This window comes from Eptesicus fuscus, chromosome 13, assembly GCF_027574615.1.
Source record: "Eptesicus fuscus isolate TK198812 chromosome 13, DD_ASM_mEF_20220401, whole genome shotgun sequence".
NCBI lineage: Eukaryota > Metazoa > Chordata > Mammalia > Chiroptera > Vespertilionidae > Eptesicus > Eptesicus fuscus.
This window is the reverse complement of record NC_072485.1, coordinates 57,851,582-57,869,603: the sequence shown is the minus strand read 5'-3', so window position 1 is coordinate 57,869,603 and position 18,022 is coordinate 57,851,582. Positions and strand designations below refer to the sequence as shown.

The 18,022-nt window shown below is 38.4% G+C and overlaps 1 protein-coding gene across 1 annotated transcript in view; it reads right to left on the bottom strand.

The window, feature by feature from the left end:
* Window positions 1–16,650, bottom strand: part of GAS2 (growth arrest specific 2) — a 123,047-nt gene extending 106,397 nt beyond the window's left edge. The window contains exons 1-2 of the mRNA XM_054725734.1: window positions 16,546–16,650; window positions 8,679–8,843 (exon numbers count right to left, since the gene is read on the bottom strand). Coding sequence (XP_054581709.1) covers window positions 8,679–8,823 — 145 coding nt within the window. The 5' untranslated portion in view covers window positions 8,824–8,843; window positions 16,546–16,650. The remainder of the gene's footprint in view (window positions 1–8,678; window positions 8,844–16,545) is intronic.
* Window positions 16,651–18,022: the final 1,372 nt, after the last annotated feature.

Here is an 18,022-nt window from a genome sequence, read left to right as displayed (position 1 = left end):
TTTCAAGTTTTATATTGAGTCTCTCAGAGCTAACTTTTATCCTAAGAAAAATGCATGCAGCTCAAATCCATGAACACTTAACTATAACCCACATGGAACAATGGATAAACCACTGGCTTAAAGTTAAACTCACAATACCTAACATATTTATATTTCAAGAAACATCTGTTTGAAATGATTTTCTTTTTCAGATTTGGGGGAAGGGCAGTTAAAAAGGGAAAAAGAATTACTTTTTTTTTTAAATATTCTTTTTTCCCCTACTGGATAGTTCACATTTCAGCCCCCAGTTAGAATAATGACTTCTGCAGGTGGCAAAACATCAGTAGCTCTAATTACTCACCACAGACATAGCCTATTCAAAATGACTATTATTTCAAAACTAGAGGCCAGGTGCATGAAATTCTTGCACGGGTAGGGTCCCTAGGCCTGGCTGGAGATCAGGGCCAATTGAGGCCTTCTGACTGCTAGCCAGGGCCTTCCTTCCCCAGCTACCAGCTGCCGGTCAGGACCTTCCCTCGTTCCACGCCGCCCCTGGTGGTCAGTGCACAGCATAGCGAGTGATCAAACTCCCAGTCTCCTGTTCGAACTCCCGAGGGGACACAATGCATAGTAGCCTTTTATATATATAGATATAGATAGATAGATAGATAGATAGATAGATAGATAGATAGATAGATAGTATGCAGCTCAACTCAATTCAGGAATTAAAGTAATAGTCTCAAGAACAAAAAGCCAGCACAACTGAATTTGTATCATGCATTCACCATATTGGCCTGCATTTTCTAACAACAAGAAAGTTATTTTGCAGACAAGTATGAAAAATAAGTCCTATATAATAAAAGGCTAATATGCAAACCGACCGAATGGCACAATAATGGGTTGCTGTGACACGCACTGACCACCAGAGGGCAAATGCTCAACATAGGAGCTGCCCCCTGGTGGTCAGTGCACTCCCACAGGGGGAGCACTGCTCAGCCAGAAGCCGGGCTCACAGCTGATGAGTGCAGCAGTGGTGGCGGGAACATTAAGGACCCCTCGGGGGATGTCCGTCTGCCAGTTTAGGCCCACTCCCCAGACTGCAAGAGGGCACAGGCCAGGCTGAGGAACGCCCCTGCCCCCCAGTGCATGAATGTCATGCACCGGGCCTCTAGTATTAGAAATATTTTCAAAATTACCAATTAAATTCCAAGGTAAAAAAAAGGTAAACTTTAAATTGTTAATATATATTAGTTTTAAGATTTTCTACACTTAGATGAGGTTTTTAGGTATTCTTATTTCATTAAGCTCTATGGCAATTTAGAGATTCTATTCATAATGTTAAGTGACAAGATAATTATAATATTTAAAATAATTTATATATTACAAAAAGAAAATTTTTTTATTAAAAAGTTAATATCAACTTACCAAAAGGTATGATTTTTACTTGTATGCATTATACCTGAAAATTTTTCTTTATCCTGACTTCCATGAATACTTGAAGAAAGAATCTACATTGAACATCTGTATCTAATGAAAAATATATTAGGTGTCAGCTTTCAATTCTGTATATTTTATAGCTCCAAAAGGTGAGATTTTTTTTCCTTTTTTTTTTTTTTTTTGGCTAAAGCAGACACTGTTACATACTTTATAGTTGAAATGTGCTGCCTCAAATGAAGGAAAAATGCAAGATGGAGAAGTATTTTTAACAACCATCACATGTAATGTACTTTCCATCCAAAGATTAAGAATCATAAAATATGTTTAAAATGTAGTATATAATTATAAGAAATCAGTCATAATTCTTGTAAGGCCTGATATATTTTCTCATTCTTATTAAAAGTATTTAAAAAAAACAGAATATAAAATTAGCTGAATTTAACTATGACAAATCCACTAGAACACGCTGTGATGAACTAATTAAAATTTCTCAAGTAAGCATTATACATTAAAGCTAAATATCTTTGTTAGAAGCAGATATTTAATGTGTGTAGCTGGTTTGAGACTTTAGGTTATAAATACTAGAAGCAGTAGGATTCTTGCTCCATAGAATCATTTCTTCCTCATCCCCATCTTCCACATTGTTGATATATTTGAGAAAAGATAGAACAATGAATATTTTATTTAAATTTTCTTGGCATACTGACCCTCACTGGGTTGTACAGACTACTGACCTGAAGATCAATCTAAAATAGTCTAATCTAGAGGTAATGTCTTTGCTTCCTGAATTTATATTGTAGACTTTGATCTTCACACCATCAATTCAGTCATGATTGACAGCTTGCCAGTAGACAAAGATTGGGAAGTTTGGTTAAAAAAATGCCATTGGTCACTTCCTATTAAAATAGTAGGGCACAATTATATGAAATAAACATCTGTCAAGTAACTAAAATCAACACACATGCTTGCCATAAAATCCATAAAGGTTAGGTGTCAACGTTTAGTGTTCTAAAATGGAGCCACCCTGGGGCCCTTTTATCTTATACTTTGCTGAGAAAGAATGTTTTCCTTCCAGTACGTTAGCAGTACTAAACTCAGGTTCCTAAAGACATGATAGCATTTAACAATGACATTAAACATTTGAGTTCTTACTGTATGCCAGAGCACATTACATGTATTCATGTTTTTTTTAAATATGCTCACAAAACTGTGATGTGGGTGCTACCATTATATCCATTTTACAGATGATAAAACGGAGGCACTTAGATTAAGTAACTTGCCTAAAGTCACACAAGGAATCTGGCTCTTTAACTTTAGGTTTAGAGTCTATGTTCAGTCACCATGCCCTTCTACTTGAGTAAATGTTTGCTAAATATATGACTATTTCCTTTTACAATGCACTCTCCCTAATCAGTTGTCTCTTTCACTATAGAAACTCCACAGAAAGCCCTTCAGGAAAAAACAAACAAACAAAAAACCAGCGTAGGGCTGAAGATAGTGATAGCAGTACTGAAAAATGAACAGCAGTGCACCTTGTAAATTGGAGGATGGTTGAGAATATCATTCAGGCATGTTCTGATATGTGACCTGATTTACTGCAGAAGAAAACTGGCATGTTTTATCTCTACAGGTGATTAGGATAGAATCCAACTCTACTTGAAACTCTACTGCACCTCTCAATCCCAGGATGTTTTTCTAATTGATGGACTCAAAGGAACTCATCTGCTGTCTTAACTCGAATTAGTCAGTGTTTTGAGACTGAAATCTGAAGGTTGTGAGGTAGAAAATGATTCATTCTATCCTGAAACCCTAGATCAGCACTTGCCCCACAGTGATTCCAACTCCCCACCCTGCATTTATATCATGACAAGACAAAGCTGGTTCTGTTGGAAAAGTTGGGTAAAAAAAAAAACATGGGCAGTAACTTCTCTGAAAGGTGTCAACTTGTGAACATGAACTTGATTCCTTAGACTTTTGAACTGGGAAGAGATAGCACCTTTCCGAAGGAATTTTTATGTACTATATCAAGAACATAAGAACTCTGCAGGATAAAGTTCTGGTAAAAGGGCTTCAAGAAAAACAAAAAGCAAAGAAAGCTGTTCAAAACTTATTAGACAGCAGTTGTATTAGACAGCAGCAACACCAATAAGTAGATACTTAACATTTTAATGCTAGAAATTGGTTATTTTTATAAATAACTTGTAAAGTAAAATTACATATCAATCAAAGTAAGCATATAACAACTGAATTTTCTTTTGTGGAAAGTCAGAGAGAAAGGGGAAATCACCATAACATCAAACGTCACAACGCATTTCTAAATGGAAGTAAAATCCATTCAGCAAAACTTGATTTGTAAGATATCTTATGATTTACTCGAAGTCCCTACATATATTGAAACACATATGCCTACATCTAAAGAGCTACAATCTTTAAGAACAGTGTCTGTTTATTTGCTACTTAACTATAATCTTTTCTCAAAAACATATTTCCATGTGATTTCATGTAGTGTTATTAAACAAATACAAATTAAAGATAAAGGTAGATCATCATTTTTAAACAAAGAAACACAAGTTAAATAAATAATTTGAGAACATGTATGTTAGTACATTCATTTCAAAGCTAAGTCAACAACAATTTTCAATAGTCCAGCAATAACCATTACATTTGTAGAATGTGCCTCTTCTATTTGAATGGTGTTTGTGCTATAATCTGATACTGTTAATTTAATAACATGTTGTTTATTCAAACTGACAATTAAGTTTTTCTCCAAGATGTATTTTTATAATTATTTGATGTTCAAATGTGTACTAAGGACATAGATCAATAACAAATGGAAAATAGATAGTTCATGAACAAAAATAACAAATCAGAAGGTCTTAAATAGAGATGAAATGTTTGTATTTAATGTGTAATAGGGAACGATGGCCAAAGAAACATTTTAAAGTGGAGAATGAAGGGATATTCAGGATTCTTTAGCTGCTTTTTCTTAATAATGGCCATAAAACTGCTCCATGGAGCCAGCTGTTGAAAAACATATTTGGACTATACAAACTATTTTCAATAAGGTCAGTTGATATTTCCAAAGATATATGAGTAGTCAGTAAATATTCCATGATGATCTTATGAATCACATTGATGTGCTATCCCATAAACAAATCCCAACTACCACTGCTATTTATTCATTTTAGTTAACTTTATACAAGACAGCTGGCAGTCTATGTTCTTATACTTAAATAATATTTAATCTAAACATTTGCTATTGCTCCTTTAATTCCAGGCCTAAGAAACGAAAGTGGTATGTATTAGTGTTACTGATTAAGTATCATATACTTGAAATTTATAGTATTAAACCTCCATATGTGATATGAATATTAATACTGGTCTATGGACCAATGAAATAATTTTCTTCTCTATCCAATATTTTTTTATCTAGCAAAAATATCTAAATCCAAATTGAGTGTTCTTTAAGAAACTACAGCTTTCACTTGGTATTTCATATGAAGGACCAGAAATATCTGAATTTAGACCATCATTAATACTCCTTTTGAAGGGCATAAAAAATGTTACACTTTAATCAAGTATTACTAAAAAGAAGTAGAAAGCCTTTCCACAAGTTCTATATCACAATGGTAAAAATATGGTTAAAAGATTTATTCTAGAATGTGAACTTCTACCTCACCAAAAAAAAAAAAAAAATCAGATATGTTATATAAAGACAGCATCAACTTTGGAGCTAAATACTTTTAAGATATCTCTAACTTTCAAGTACATACAAAGCAATAATTGAGAGTTACTAACATAAGTTTGAAAATATTTCTGAAGTGATAAAATGGACAGTAAATATATATAATTTTAAAGTGTACTTTACTGACTTCAAATATGTGAATTCTAAATGTACCTAATATATGTTATAAAAATATCTTCTAACTGAGCCATATTGGTTTTCTCCCCTTCATATCATCACCATTTTAGTACATATTTTCATATCTCCAAGTGGTTTACCACTTTTAAAAAATGTCAAGTTATTGTTCTACTTTTTAAGTTACCATAAGGCTAGTCACTTGAGGTCTACTATCAATCTACTTTTATTAATTTAACTCAGTACAAGGTGGTACTTTACTATATCTTGAGATTCTTTTAAGATTCCTTTTCTGAGAAAATCCCCTAAGCCATTAGCTGCATTTACCAACTGCTAGCATTAAAAAAAAAAAAAAAAAAAAAAGAATCTGATTCTTTAAAATAAAGATTATTCATTTATGTAAATGATGTTCCCTTGTTTATGCATATTGATCTCAAACTGGGTCTCAAGAGATGGATTTCTTGGAAACACACACTTTTGGAGCTGGAAAGGACATCAGAGATCGTCTACAACCCCTTCACTTTATGGCTGAGGACACGGAGCCCAGAAAAGATAGCTGAGTGACTCTGGGCAAGTTTCCTGAGTGGCAGAGCCAGAACCAGAAGCCAGGTCTCCTGACACCCTGTAGGAGCCAGGTCTCCTGACATCCTGTTAGGAGCCAGGTCTCTTGATTTTTATTCCAAGGATCTTTCCATTACACATACTGACTCTCTATTCTTTGAGGCTGTCTTGGGCTGCTCACACTGATCAAGCTGCTTTGTAAATGATCACATTCACCAAATAGAATGGCTTTGATGACAAGTCATGGGACCTTGGACCATACCTGTATAATCAGCCTATATTCTAATTAATCACCATCTCCCTCTATCTGGAACCTCAATGGCTCCTCACTGATCATACAATAAATTATAATGTTTTTTGAACATAATCTAGCACCTACGTGTGTCATGAAACTCGCCTTCTCTTGACCTGCACTGTTGACCCTAGTCCTCATTCCATTTTTCCAGTGTTCCAAACTCCTTTCTACCTCAGTACAAGCCAGTGGTCGGCAAACCGCGGCTCGCGAGCCACATGCGGCTCTTTGGCCCCTTGAGTGTGGCTCTTCCACAAAATACCACGTACCCTAATTAAGTTAATAACAATGTACCTACATATACAGTTAAAGTTTAAAAAGTTTGGCTCTCAAAAGAAATTTCATTCGTTGTACTGTTGATATTTGGCTCTGTTGACTAATGAGTTTGCTGACCACTTGCAAGCCATTCCCTCTAACCAGGCTCTTCTCATATGCTTTGTCTGGCTCACTATTAATCATTCTTTGGTCCTCAGTTTAAATATTAGACTTCCTAAAGAAGATTTCCCTAAGTACTGCAATCCTTTGCCCCTCTCCCACCTCTTATTGCAACCTATATCTTTTAGTGTTTATAATAAGCCCTATTAATGAATTATTCAATTACTTACTTAATGTTTCCTTTTCACTTTGCTACACCTTTTCTAAGAACAGGCACTCTGTCTATTCTTAATCACCACTCCACCCTCCAGTACTTAACAGACTGTGTCTGGACCACAAATATCACAACAGCATGTATTTACCATAGCTAGTTGATTCCTATGCACCAGACCTTGTTCTAAATGTGATCATCTCATTCAAATTGCCAACAATCCTACGAGGTTGATACTAGTAGTATACTTATGTTATAGATGACAAAACAGAGGCATGGTGCATTTAGACACTTGCCCAGCATCACAGAGCTAGGAGGTGGTGGAACTGAGACTTGAATTCAAGCCTTCTGATGCCGGTGTTCATATTTTCTAAACTAATAGTATATGCTGTGGCACACTCAAGTATTTGTTCAATAAATAAATAAACGTATCCACAAAATTAACAGTATCTCTAAACTATATAATTGGAATAACAACAGCACATAGTATTTACAACATATCAGGCACTTTCTAAAGAGCATACCTATTTTAGTCATGTAATCCCATTGCAACCTTACAAAGTAGGCACTACTATTATCACCACATGACACATGAGGGCACTGAAGCACAGAGAGGGGAAGTTTTTCTGTCCCAATATGATCTTGGTAGTAAGTGGCAGTTCTGGGGTTCAAACACAGGCAGTCCCTATCACGCTTATTCTCTTAACCTCCATTCTATACTGCCGTATTTGTGAAAGCCCATATCTGAAGACAGCTCCAAGTAAATAATAAGTTACTCGTGTAACAATCATTAGTGAACCTTGGAAGGACAAACATAAAGAGAGGAAATCCACCTGCTTAGGTTAACTTGACTCCCTCTACGTGATGGAGATAAAAGTTCCTCCTTGGCATATTCATATGCAGTTGCTCTGGTTACACCAGAGAGAATTGTCAACCTAGTGTATACACAGTGAGAAAAAGTAAAAAAAAGCCATGAAAAATCCTGAGCCTTGGTGCAAGAAAGGAAAATCTGGCTAAAATGTGCTAAAACCTTTCCAAACTTCACTAAGAGTTCAGGTGGACAGGGTGCTTCTCACTAAGCTCTTTAGTTTCTCTTTAAGTAATAAAATAATGTTGGTGAAATCCCTTCTGCAGGTGATAAAGTATCACACAGATAATATTTTACTCGATATTCAAATCTTATATCTTATGTTCATAAGGGTCCTTCCCCCGGGTCATAAATCAATTTTGTTCTCTGTGAAAAACTATTGGTAAAAAGAGTGTTTCTATATATAATGATCCTTTAAATGGACATGGTTAAAAAATGCACACGGTTGAAATTTTATCCTATGACTATGCCAGCACAATAAGAATTTAAAAAGAGACAGCCTTAGCATGAGGTAGCATTTTTCTCAGACATAGTACTTTTGGAAGAGTAGCTAAAAACAGAAGTGAAATGAACAGAAAAATTTTAGCTCAAGGTTAGATGACTCTAGTCAGCTCATTTGGACGAAGGATAGATGTGTTCATTCTAGAGTTTGGGTATTCAGCAGTTTCAGAAGATGTGCTATAAATGCAGGGCAAAGCAATCTAGTTTTAGAAGTCAGATTTCACAGACTATGGCCTAGGTGCGATGTCCAAAGAATAGGTCAGGTTGGTCCATTGCATAAAAGAAAAGTGAAACGCAAATCAGATCGGCATATAGATGAAATACGCAATTTGAGCACATATTTCCACATTCCGATGCATGGTACTGGAAGTACTAAGCACAGTTCATGGGAGAGACATTGGGAAATTCACTTAAATTTTCCACATGCTTCAGGTTTCCCAGATGCAAAACCCAAATAATGAAATCTTTCTTTCCAAGGTGCTGTCACATGCTTAGGTGAAGGATACTATATGGGGGTGGGGGGCGGGGGAGAGACACACACAAAAAAAACAACCCTGTTATCTTTGCTCACAAAAATGATATCTTATAACCTTACCTAATAGATTGGTTAACCACAAGGCCAAATCTTCTTTCATCGGTAGCAAATTAGCTTCATGTCTGCTGGCCAGCCACTGGCTATACTGATGCATATCAGAGAGGCCAGGTCCACTGCGTACCTTTGGGCTCAGAGCAGTGCACATTATTTATCCACTTGTAATACCTGTTTGGGAAACAAAAGAGCAATTGCTTTTTATACAGACTTCTCTTGTTAACATCTTGCCGCCAATGACAAAGTAAAGAACCAGATCCATAGAGATTTTGATGAAAGGTCAGGTTATTAATTATTAACCCCCAGGAAACACTATTTGCTTTATCTTTTCTGGTCCTATCACTGTTGACGAGCGAGTTGGTAGAAAATAGCAGCAATCAAAGGTCAAATAGAAATATCAAACAGCTAGCGCTAAGCTTGTGTCAAACATCATATTTAGAGTCCGTTTCTAAGACAAGAAATTCCCATCAAAGTTGTTGATTAAAATTTCAGCATCCAAATTGTAAATCCCCGTTGTTTGGCTTAATTTTTTTAAAGCATAGCTTTCTACAGAACTTTAGGAATGTGTGACAATGTTTGCAGTGACAATGTTTGCACAATTTATTGTAAGCATATGGTCACTACCCTTAAAACTATTACCTATGGGATTAAGCACAGTACTTGGTACTTTGCAGATGCCTGAGCGATCATGGATTTAAAGTTCAGGCAACTGGGTGGGAGACAGGGTAAGAGGTGTTTTCAAAGAGTCCCTTACTATACTTTTTTCATTTTACAGTTAATGAAAATAAAAACCATATAGCTACTTAACCAAGATCATACAGCTAGATTATGGCACTGTCAGCCTTAAACCTGGGTCTTCATATTCTTTCCAGAATGACACATTTTACAAAATATAACCATAATATAACCCAATCATTCTAACAAATACTGCCACAAATTTTTCTTTTGTCTTACTTTGAGTCTTTTCACTTTATGTGTTTTGCACCCTAGGTTTTGTTTGCAACCATATTTTGAGTAGAAATGATTAAATATCTTAAATCTACAAAATAAAAGTTGACTTCATTAACCTGGTCACCTCATGGGTATCACAGTCCCCTAGGTAGGTTGTAGAAAAGTTGTTTGAATATATACTTGGCCTTGAATGTAGCACTTTCATATGCATTATTTATAGGACCTAAGACTATAGAAGTAACATTGAAGCAGCTAAGGTAAGAAGCTCATAAATTTAACAACGTGTAGGTCTCTATTATGCACACAAATAGAGCATATGAAGTAACTAAATGCATGGTAACTGAACAAAAATGAAAATACAATAGGAAAGAGGTAAGATTTATGATATAATGGGGTTTTCAGCTATATTTCAATAATTATGGCATTGTAAAGTTACAATACAAGTGTATATATACTCTTGTCAGTTTTATTCTTTGAAACTTTACATAGTATTCCCTTCTAGTTAATCTCAAAGTCTAATTCTCTTAGCATAGGATCATGTTTGTCTTTTAAAGATTGCTTTTGAAAACATAATAAGATATTGGTGTTTAAAAAAATGTCAAATGTGAACATCTGCCAAACATTTTGCTATAGTATTAGAAAATACAGCTGGAGCATAAACACCTAAAAGGTGTCATAAATATGTAATTTAAAAGCACAGACAAATGCATTTCTAAGCAATTATGCCTTTGAGTAATTTTTGCAAAAAGAAAGGACCATAATTTTTCTTTGAAAACATGTTTTTATAAATCTCTCCATATCTAGTTATCCATAGTAAACCAGTGCAAATGTGAAACATATGTCACTAAATTATCATTATAGGAAACAGAACATTATCATCGCCTATTCTTTTGTAGTTAATCATCGCATTATTCATACAAAATCCTAAAATTTTCTCCAAATCCTGTCATTAAATATCAGAAACCCAAAACATGTTTGCCCCAGTTCTTTGAAAAAAATAGGTCTAGTCCCAGGAAAACAAAACATCTCCCTGTAGCTGGTTAGGATTCCTATAGGCTAGCTGGCCTCAGAAACAGACATTTAAGTAATATTACATTTAAGCACATGATTCATATATTTAAATAACTAATTGAAATCTTAAAAGGGTTACCTCTAAAATGCCTTTCTTCTCAAGACACAATCTCTCCCACTACTTTCCTGAAAGTGAGATGTGGTAGGTCAGTAACTTTAGCTACATCCTATTATGTGCTCTGCAACTTCCATTTAAACATCAGAGTCCTATTCTGCTCAGTAAAAGCAAGAAGACACCTCAGATTCTTAAGCTCATTGTCCAACAAAGAATTCATCAAGGGATAGTTTACAGTAAGCCTAATGGCATGTAACAGTTTCAATGAGTCAGAGGGACACAATCCTTCCCCTCAATACTTCTAAACAGTGAAGTTTTTATTTTCTTGACAGTGGCACATTTATTTCTCATGGAGTCTGCCCTGTATTTTGCCAGACATGTAATTCAAACTATCTTCTAATATTTATAGATGATCATGAAGTAAAAACAGTGGGAGTAATTAAGCAATTTTTGTCATGCTGCTTTGTATATGATCAAAATTATATGTAAACCATTTTTAAAAAGTTTTATTTTACCAGGAGGTTAAAATGAGATAAAGAAGGCTTAGTGGGTCATCAACATGCAATAGAAGATAAGCAAGTAAACATATGCCAAATAGGTTGGCACTTAAAGTCACTGTCATGGATAGGAACTCTGTTTAAGTCCCTTTTGAAAAAAAAATGAGGATTTCAATCCAAATTCAAGGGTTTTTTTTTTTTCATAATTTAAATCACCATCTGTGGTTCAGCTGAAAGTCAGCCACTACATGGAGGTCTTGATTTAGATATGGCCGAGACATGAATAAGAAACATGGGAATGAACCCAGCTCGCAGGAGTGTGGAAGAATTATTCCATGGTGAATAGTTTCCCATTGAAATAATTAAAATGGGGTGAACAAAAGTCAAACAAATTCATATCACCAACATAAAAAGATCACTACAGGTTGTAACCTTTTTATAATTTATAATTTTTAACAAATGTTGAATTAGTGTGGATGAGTTGAATTAAATCACAAAGAACAAACCAAAACAAAGACACCAGTTCTGATCTTTTGAATGCATTCAAAAGTCTTCAAAAATCACAAGGGATGCCAAGGGGTAGCTTTTAAAGATGTTAAATGAAATGATTAATGATTCACTAGACTTGAAGAACAAAGTTAAAGTTTGGGAGACCAAAAAACATTTTTTTTGGTATACTATATAAAAACACTGAAAGATGGTACCATTAAAATTCATATTATGTAAATATGTAAAAAGCTTGATAAGTGACTTCAGTAAGAACTAAACAAAGGCAATAGCTTTGGAGAGTGGAGTGAAGACTCAAATGCTGCCTTGAGTCCTCTACACTATGGCTTCTCCAAGGTTTATGGGTCTACCTAAAAATGGATAACCCAACTCTCAGGATTTGGAATTCAGAAAAATAAATTTTAAAGCGAAAAACATGCAGAAACTTAATACAGAATTCTTCAAAGAATGTGTATTTTTTTCTTTCTTTCCATAGAAGTGATTCTGGAATAACCATTATGAATATGATGAGACGTGAACTAGCCCAGGGGAAGAAGAAAGAATGAATGACTCCGTAAGTAAAATATCATATGTTTAAAGACTTTGTTTAGTCTGTGGCTCCAGAATCCCAGTTGAAGACCTCATAGTTTTGACTCTGAAGATAAAGTATTCCTTTACACCACCTAGAGTTGTGCTTTAATTATGACCAACATGGTTCCTGGTCTATCTCTAGACTTTGTTGACATGTTATAAAAAAATGCATTGCAATATTGCATAGAAAACAGATTGGAAAGAATAAGAATAAGATAAACATTATATCATTATTGTCTGCTATGAGATTCCACTAAAAAGCCTGATTAATGAATAATAATTGATAATTGGAATTTCAGAACTGGAATCAGAAGTCCTGGGGTCAAATACTAGCTCTATTAACGATCCACTTAATAGCTGTTCTATTCTAGTTATGAGACTTTTTGTTTTTGTGCCTGAGTTTTTCAGTATGTACAATGGAGGCTAACATCTCAAATATAATCTTCAAGATTAAGTATTTATGCCAGTGTTGGCATATATTTTATATTCAATTAATACTAGCTAAATCTAGTATGCCAACATGAAACTTCCATTGACTTATTTTAAAAAGAAAAGCAATTCTGTAACAAAGTAGGAATGTTTTGTAGGCCTTTAAATCACTAAGAGAAGACAAAGGGTAATGAAGAGAAATGAAAACAAAGTATTGATGAAATAAAATCATAAATATTGGAAAATTCAAAGATGAATGAAATGTTGAGCTCTAAAATGAGTAGTTTACATGTATTTTTAAAAACAAATTTTGTTAACAAATTATACTTCATTTTTGACACCAGTTAAAGATAAGCTATTAAGATAGGAGAATGCTAGACCTCCCAAAATAAATGTGAGAGGATGTCACCACACTCCTTCCCTACCCTGCACATACTCCTTAACTGTGGCCACTTAAAACAAAGAATGCTAATGAAGGCCACCCTAAAGGCCACCTAGTTCTCATCTGCAGCATTGACTTCACCTCTACCTAGTCCATTTTGTGTGTTTGGGGTGTGAAACAATGAAGAAACATGTTTATAGGCCAGTAACACTATCTTTGAAAGTTTAAAACAAACAAACAATACCCCAAGCCAAACACCCTCCCAAAATCTGGAAGGAGAAAATGGTATCTTTCAAGCTAGACTCAAAGAATTAACAACCAAGGATGGCTCTTTCACCATTCTGAGTTCTTCATTCCAATGTGATTCATTTTAGCTCACCAATAATCTCTCCAGAATGCTACATATTCTCGACCAATGGCATGAATGCAAAAGCTTAACCTGAGGGTCTAATCAGAAAATCAAAGCTCAAAATTTAATCATAAAAGTAATTCTAGATCTTGTAAATAACTGGACCTCCACTTCTGGCTAAGGGGAGCAACTTGTCCACAGATTAAAGAAGCACCAAGCATAAAGTCAAAACAGCACTCAGTAGTTTTTCTAATTATGTCATAACATCTTTAAATTTTAAATGGACATTAGAAGATTTACTCTTTGTCAAATACCTGGTTCTTAATAAATGATTGGAGTCCTAAAATATTTTGCCCAATGTAACAAGCTATGTAGCCATTACAAGTACCCTATCCTTCTAGTGCCCAATCTCAAGTAATGCTAACTCTCCTCCCAAGAATCTTTCTTACCTGGACCCCCATGATGATTTGTCTTGAGTCAATTAATGATATGCCTGCAATAATAATTCCTTCTTAAATCATGACCAAAATATTAAGACTGAGTGGGAACTGATTTCTAGGCATTAGTAATTGTTTTCTTTTTCTTTTTTCTTTTTTAATTCTACTAGACCACTTTTCCAAACAATTTAATGCAAGTTTTTGGACCCCTACCAGATTAACTTGGAACATAATTTGAATAGAAAGCCACCTGAAATTCGTAAGTCAATTAGACTATTTAAAGACTTCCAGCAAAATTTCATCCAAGTTGATTAGGCAAACCTCACGTCATGAGATTTTGTTTTGTATATGCTGTTTGTAATGCAAAGATTTCTGTTTTTCTTAACTATAATGTTATTGAGAGCTATCAGTTTTCTACTCTCTCTCTCTCATGTAAGGGGAGAACATTAACAAAAACTCAATTGAATTGATCCTGAAAATGTTTAAGACAAAAATTATATGCATCTTACTCACTTTAACAAGAGATATGTTTTTACCTTCACCCCAGTTATTTCCTCTAATCAGAAAACATGGAGTAGAAAACCTTGATAGTTGCTCAGGAGAAATGCAAAGAAACAGTGGGATTCCATTTGTGCCTCCATATCAAAACCACAAAGATACCAAAATAGCCTTAACATCAGCTGCAATTTTAGCAAACTCCCTCTGCACAAGAAATACTCGAGCCTCCTTATCTGGTTTCAACCCAGGTAACTCCGGCCTTCCATTATAGACTCCAAAAGTCTATAACGCAGACTCACAGCCTTGAAACAGAATTCTAAAATCTTGCCTCCCCTACTTAGGATTAATATAAGAAAGACCTGCCAGCTCACCCCTGCAAGTTTAAGTTTTAACTGAGATTCCTTAGCAAGATCCTAGGAAACTCGGTGGCAACCACATGACCTTTTGCACCAGGTGAAATAAGTTCTGCCAAGTGAATCTGTTTCCCAATAAAGCACAGCCCACATCACAAAAGTGTGGTGTTTAGCCGCAAAGTAAAGAATGAAGCTCCAAGCTTAGTAGCATACAGGTTGAAATCCAAGCTACCTTTCAGATTCAGAGCCCACTCAAGGGAGCCCTGGGTGAAGGCTACCAGGTCCCCTGCCTCAGCACCTGTCCCTTACCTTCTCTTAGGCAGCCAGAACCAGGACGCCCATGTTGGAGAGGACCACCACGGCCACCGTTAGGGGGGAGCATTCCTCGAGAAGGAACTCATTGATGGATTTCAAAGACAGGCTGGGCACACTAGATCCCAGCTGTAGTTAATCAGTGTCCACCCAGCGAAGAGGTTGTGGGGGAAAGAAGCAATGAGCACAAGGGCTTGTTCTCAGCCTTGCCTCTGTGAGTCTCAGGGGACAGGTGGAGAGGGAAGGTGGACTTCCCCTGCCCGGCTGGCACATCCGACCTGCCCGGGCCTTTATTTTAACACGAGGAGGCCAAATGGGTGTTCCTGTGCACAAGCAGATCTTCTTTCCTCTGCACAAGACTCCCATACACAACTGATCTGGCTTTGTCGGAGAGGGTTCTTGGGGAGAGGGCGGAGTTTGCCAGGGGGACACAAAAGTTTTGCAAACCTATATATAAGAGCAGGAAGGTGAAGGAGGGGAGAGGAGGGAGAGGAAGAAGGCGGGGAGGGTCAAGGTTTTGATTTCCAAAAAGGTTACCTGGAGGAAAGTGCTGAGCTGGGACCCACCCCACCCCCAACTGTGCTGGAGTGTGGGAAACAATGGTTAAGCCCAGCGTTCGCTCCCTCTCCTTTCGAACAGTAGAAACTTCGCCAGGCGGGGCTAGGTGACTGGCAATTTACCTCACTGGGCTGATACAATGCAATTTTGCCCAAATAATGAATGCCTTCCAAACAAAGTTGTCTTCCCCTGCTCCCCAAACAATTCCAGATTCCAAAACCCTGCTCTGTGGACTCCACGAGAACAATGCTTAGGCGAATTATTCCCAAGGGGGGTTTGATTCACAGGCTAGCCTTTGTGTGTTCACTTTAAAAAGCTCAACTCTTGTCCAACTCATCAAGGAAAACAAGAGATTCACCCCAAATCACACGTGTCACCCTTCTTCTTCCCATCCTGGCCTTCTGACTCAAGCCAAAACATTCAGGATCAATGCCTAAAGGCCACCCCCCCCCCCCCGCTCCGCTCCCCCCTCCCCAATAACAGCGAGCATCACAGCGACCCTGGTGCCGGGGGGGGGGGGGGGGGGGGGGTCAATGTGCATTCATAATCGATGTGCTCATTAGAAACCCTCACTTCGGCCCCTGGTTGGCTGAGCCGCCCCAGCGGGCTTTTCGCGCCGCGGTCCCTGGGGCTGGTCCACAATAGGCAGGAGGAACGCACGGTCGTGTCCCGCGAGTCAGAGAGGCGCCCCCTGCAGTGACCACCCACTCAGCGCCAGAGCCCCGTCCGGCGGTCCGCGGCTCTCCCCCCCGCCCGGCCAGGTCCCCGGGCTTATTGTTCCAGAGCTCCCCCTGCCCCGCCGCCCCCGCAGCCTCCGCAAGCTGGGCCTCCCGCCACCCCGCGCTGCGGAGCGCGCACGCTGCGGCGGCTGGGAGGGCTGCGCCCGCCCGCCCGCCCCGCTCACCCCCGCGTCCGGAGCTGGCTGCTGGTGGCTGGCCGCCGGCGGCTCTCAGCGGCGCCCGGGCTCCCGGCTCGGCTCCCGCAGCGTCTGCGGCCCGGCCCCCTCCCGGAGCAGGTCCTGCGGCAGCAGCGGTCCGCACCCCAGCAGCCGGGCGGCACAGGCAGCAGCTCCCGCCGCACTGCCCCTCTTCATACTTCTCTGATGGCTCCTCTTGGTGCAGTTTGGGAAAACGATCTCTTCCCCCTGCCAGAAACCGATTTCCTACATTTCATCAGTCCGCACAGACCGAGCGGAAGTCAAATGCTTACTTTTGCTGGTGGACGGCAAACGCAATCGACACCGATTTACCCTTCAAACGGGGAGAGATTGGATTACAAGCCCTTGGCAGCGGTTCGGAGGTTGGGGCCAAGCTCCAGCCCCCCTCCTTGACCCCCCAAACACTAACCTAAGAGGGAAAGGGCCTGGGGGGTGGGGAGGGGATCATATTTAACTCCGGGGTTTTAACAGAGTCGATGGCTTTAGCACAATATTAAAATGGGGTGTTGGAAAAGTTGTGCTTTCCTGCCCAGTGATTTCTGCAGACTCGGAAGCATGAGCTTTCCAGTAACTTCGGCCACCCTTCGTGCCAAACTGAACAATTTGATTTCTTGCACCGTCTCTCTAAAGAGCAGATTGTAGAGGAGGCTGCACTTAGGGCTGTTTTCGCTTTACAGAAGGGAAATACAATTCCACCTTCTTTCTCTCCGCCTCAGCTCGGCATGATGTGGAATGTCACAGACAGCGTTCCCCAACTGTTGTTTATTAGGACGTGTAGACTGAGATGGAAAACCTTGCTGTGACCTGGACAGATGTTCAAGTGTCTGCTTCCCCGCTGATATGTAGGTGACCTCTGGCTGAGTGTCCTACCCGCCTCGGGTCACCACTTTCCATGGAGAGTAAATGAAAAGTAATTACACTTGGTTGTTGTTTTGTGTTCTTGTTCATCCGTTTCACGTGCATTTCCATCCCCTGTATGAGATGATGGCATTGGCACAAGTATTCTGATTCTCTCCTGGATACAAGTTTTTAAGTAGGTGGTAAGGTACTCACACCCCCATCCGCACCCCTAACCCCCCAAATAGAAACTACCTGTGCGTCCACAATAGCAAACTACCTGTGCGTCCACAATAGCGAAGTGACCTGGATAACTTTAGATGTCATTAAAGAATGCATGTTGCACCCCAGCCGGTTTGGCTCAGTGGGTAGAGCGTCAGCCTGCGGACTGAAAAGTTCTGGGTTCGATTCCCGTCAAGGGCATGTACCTTGGTTGCGGGCACAACCCCAGTAGGGGGTGTGCAGGAGGCAGCTCATCGATGTTTCTCTCTCGTGGATGTTTCCAACTCTCTATCCCTCTCCCATCCTCTCTGTAAAAAATCAATAAAGTATATTTTAAAAAAAGAATGCATGTTGCATTTATTACTGCTTTCATCTGGAAGTGGCT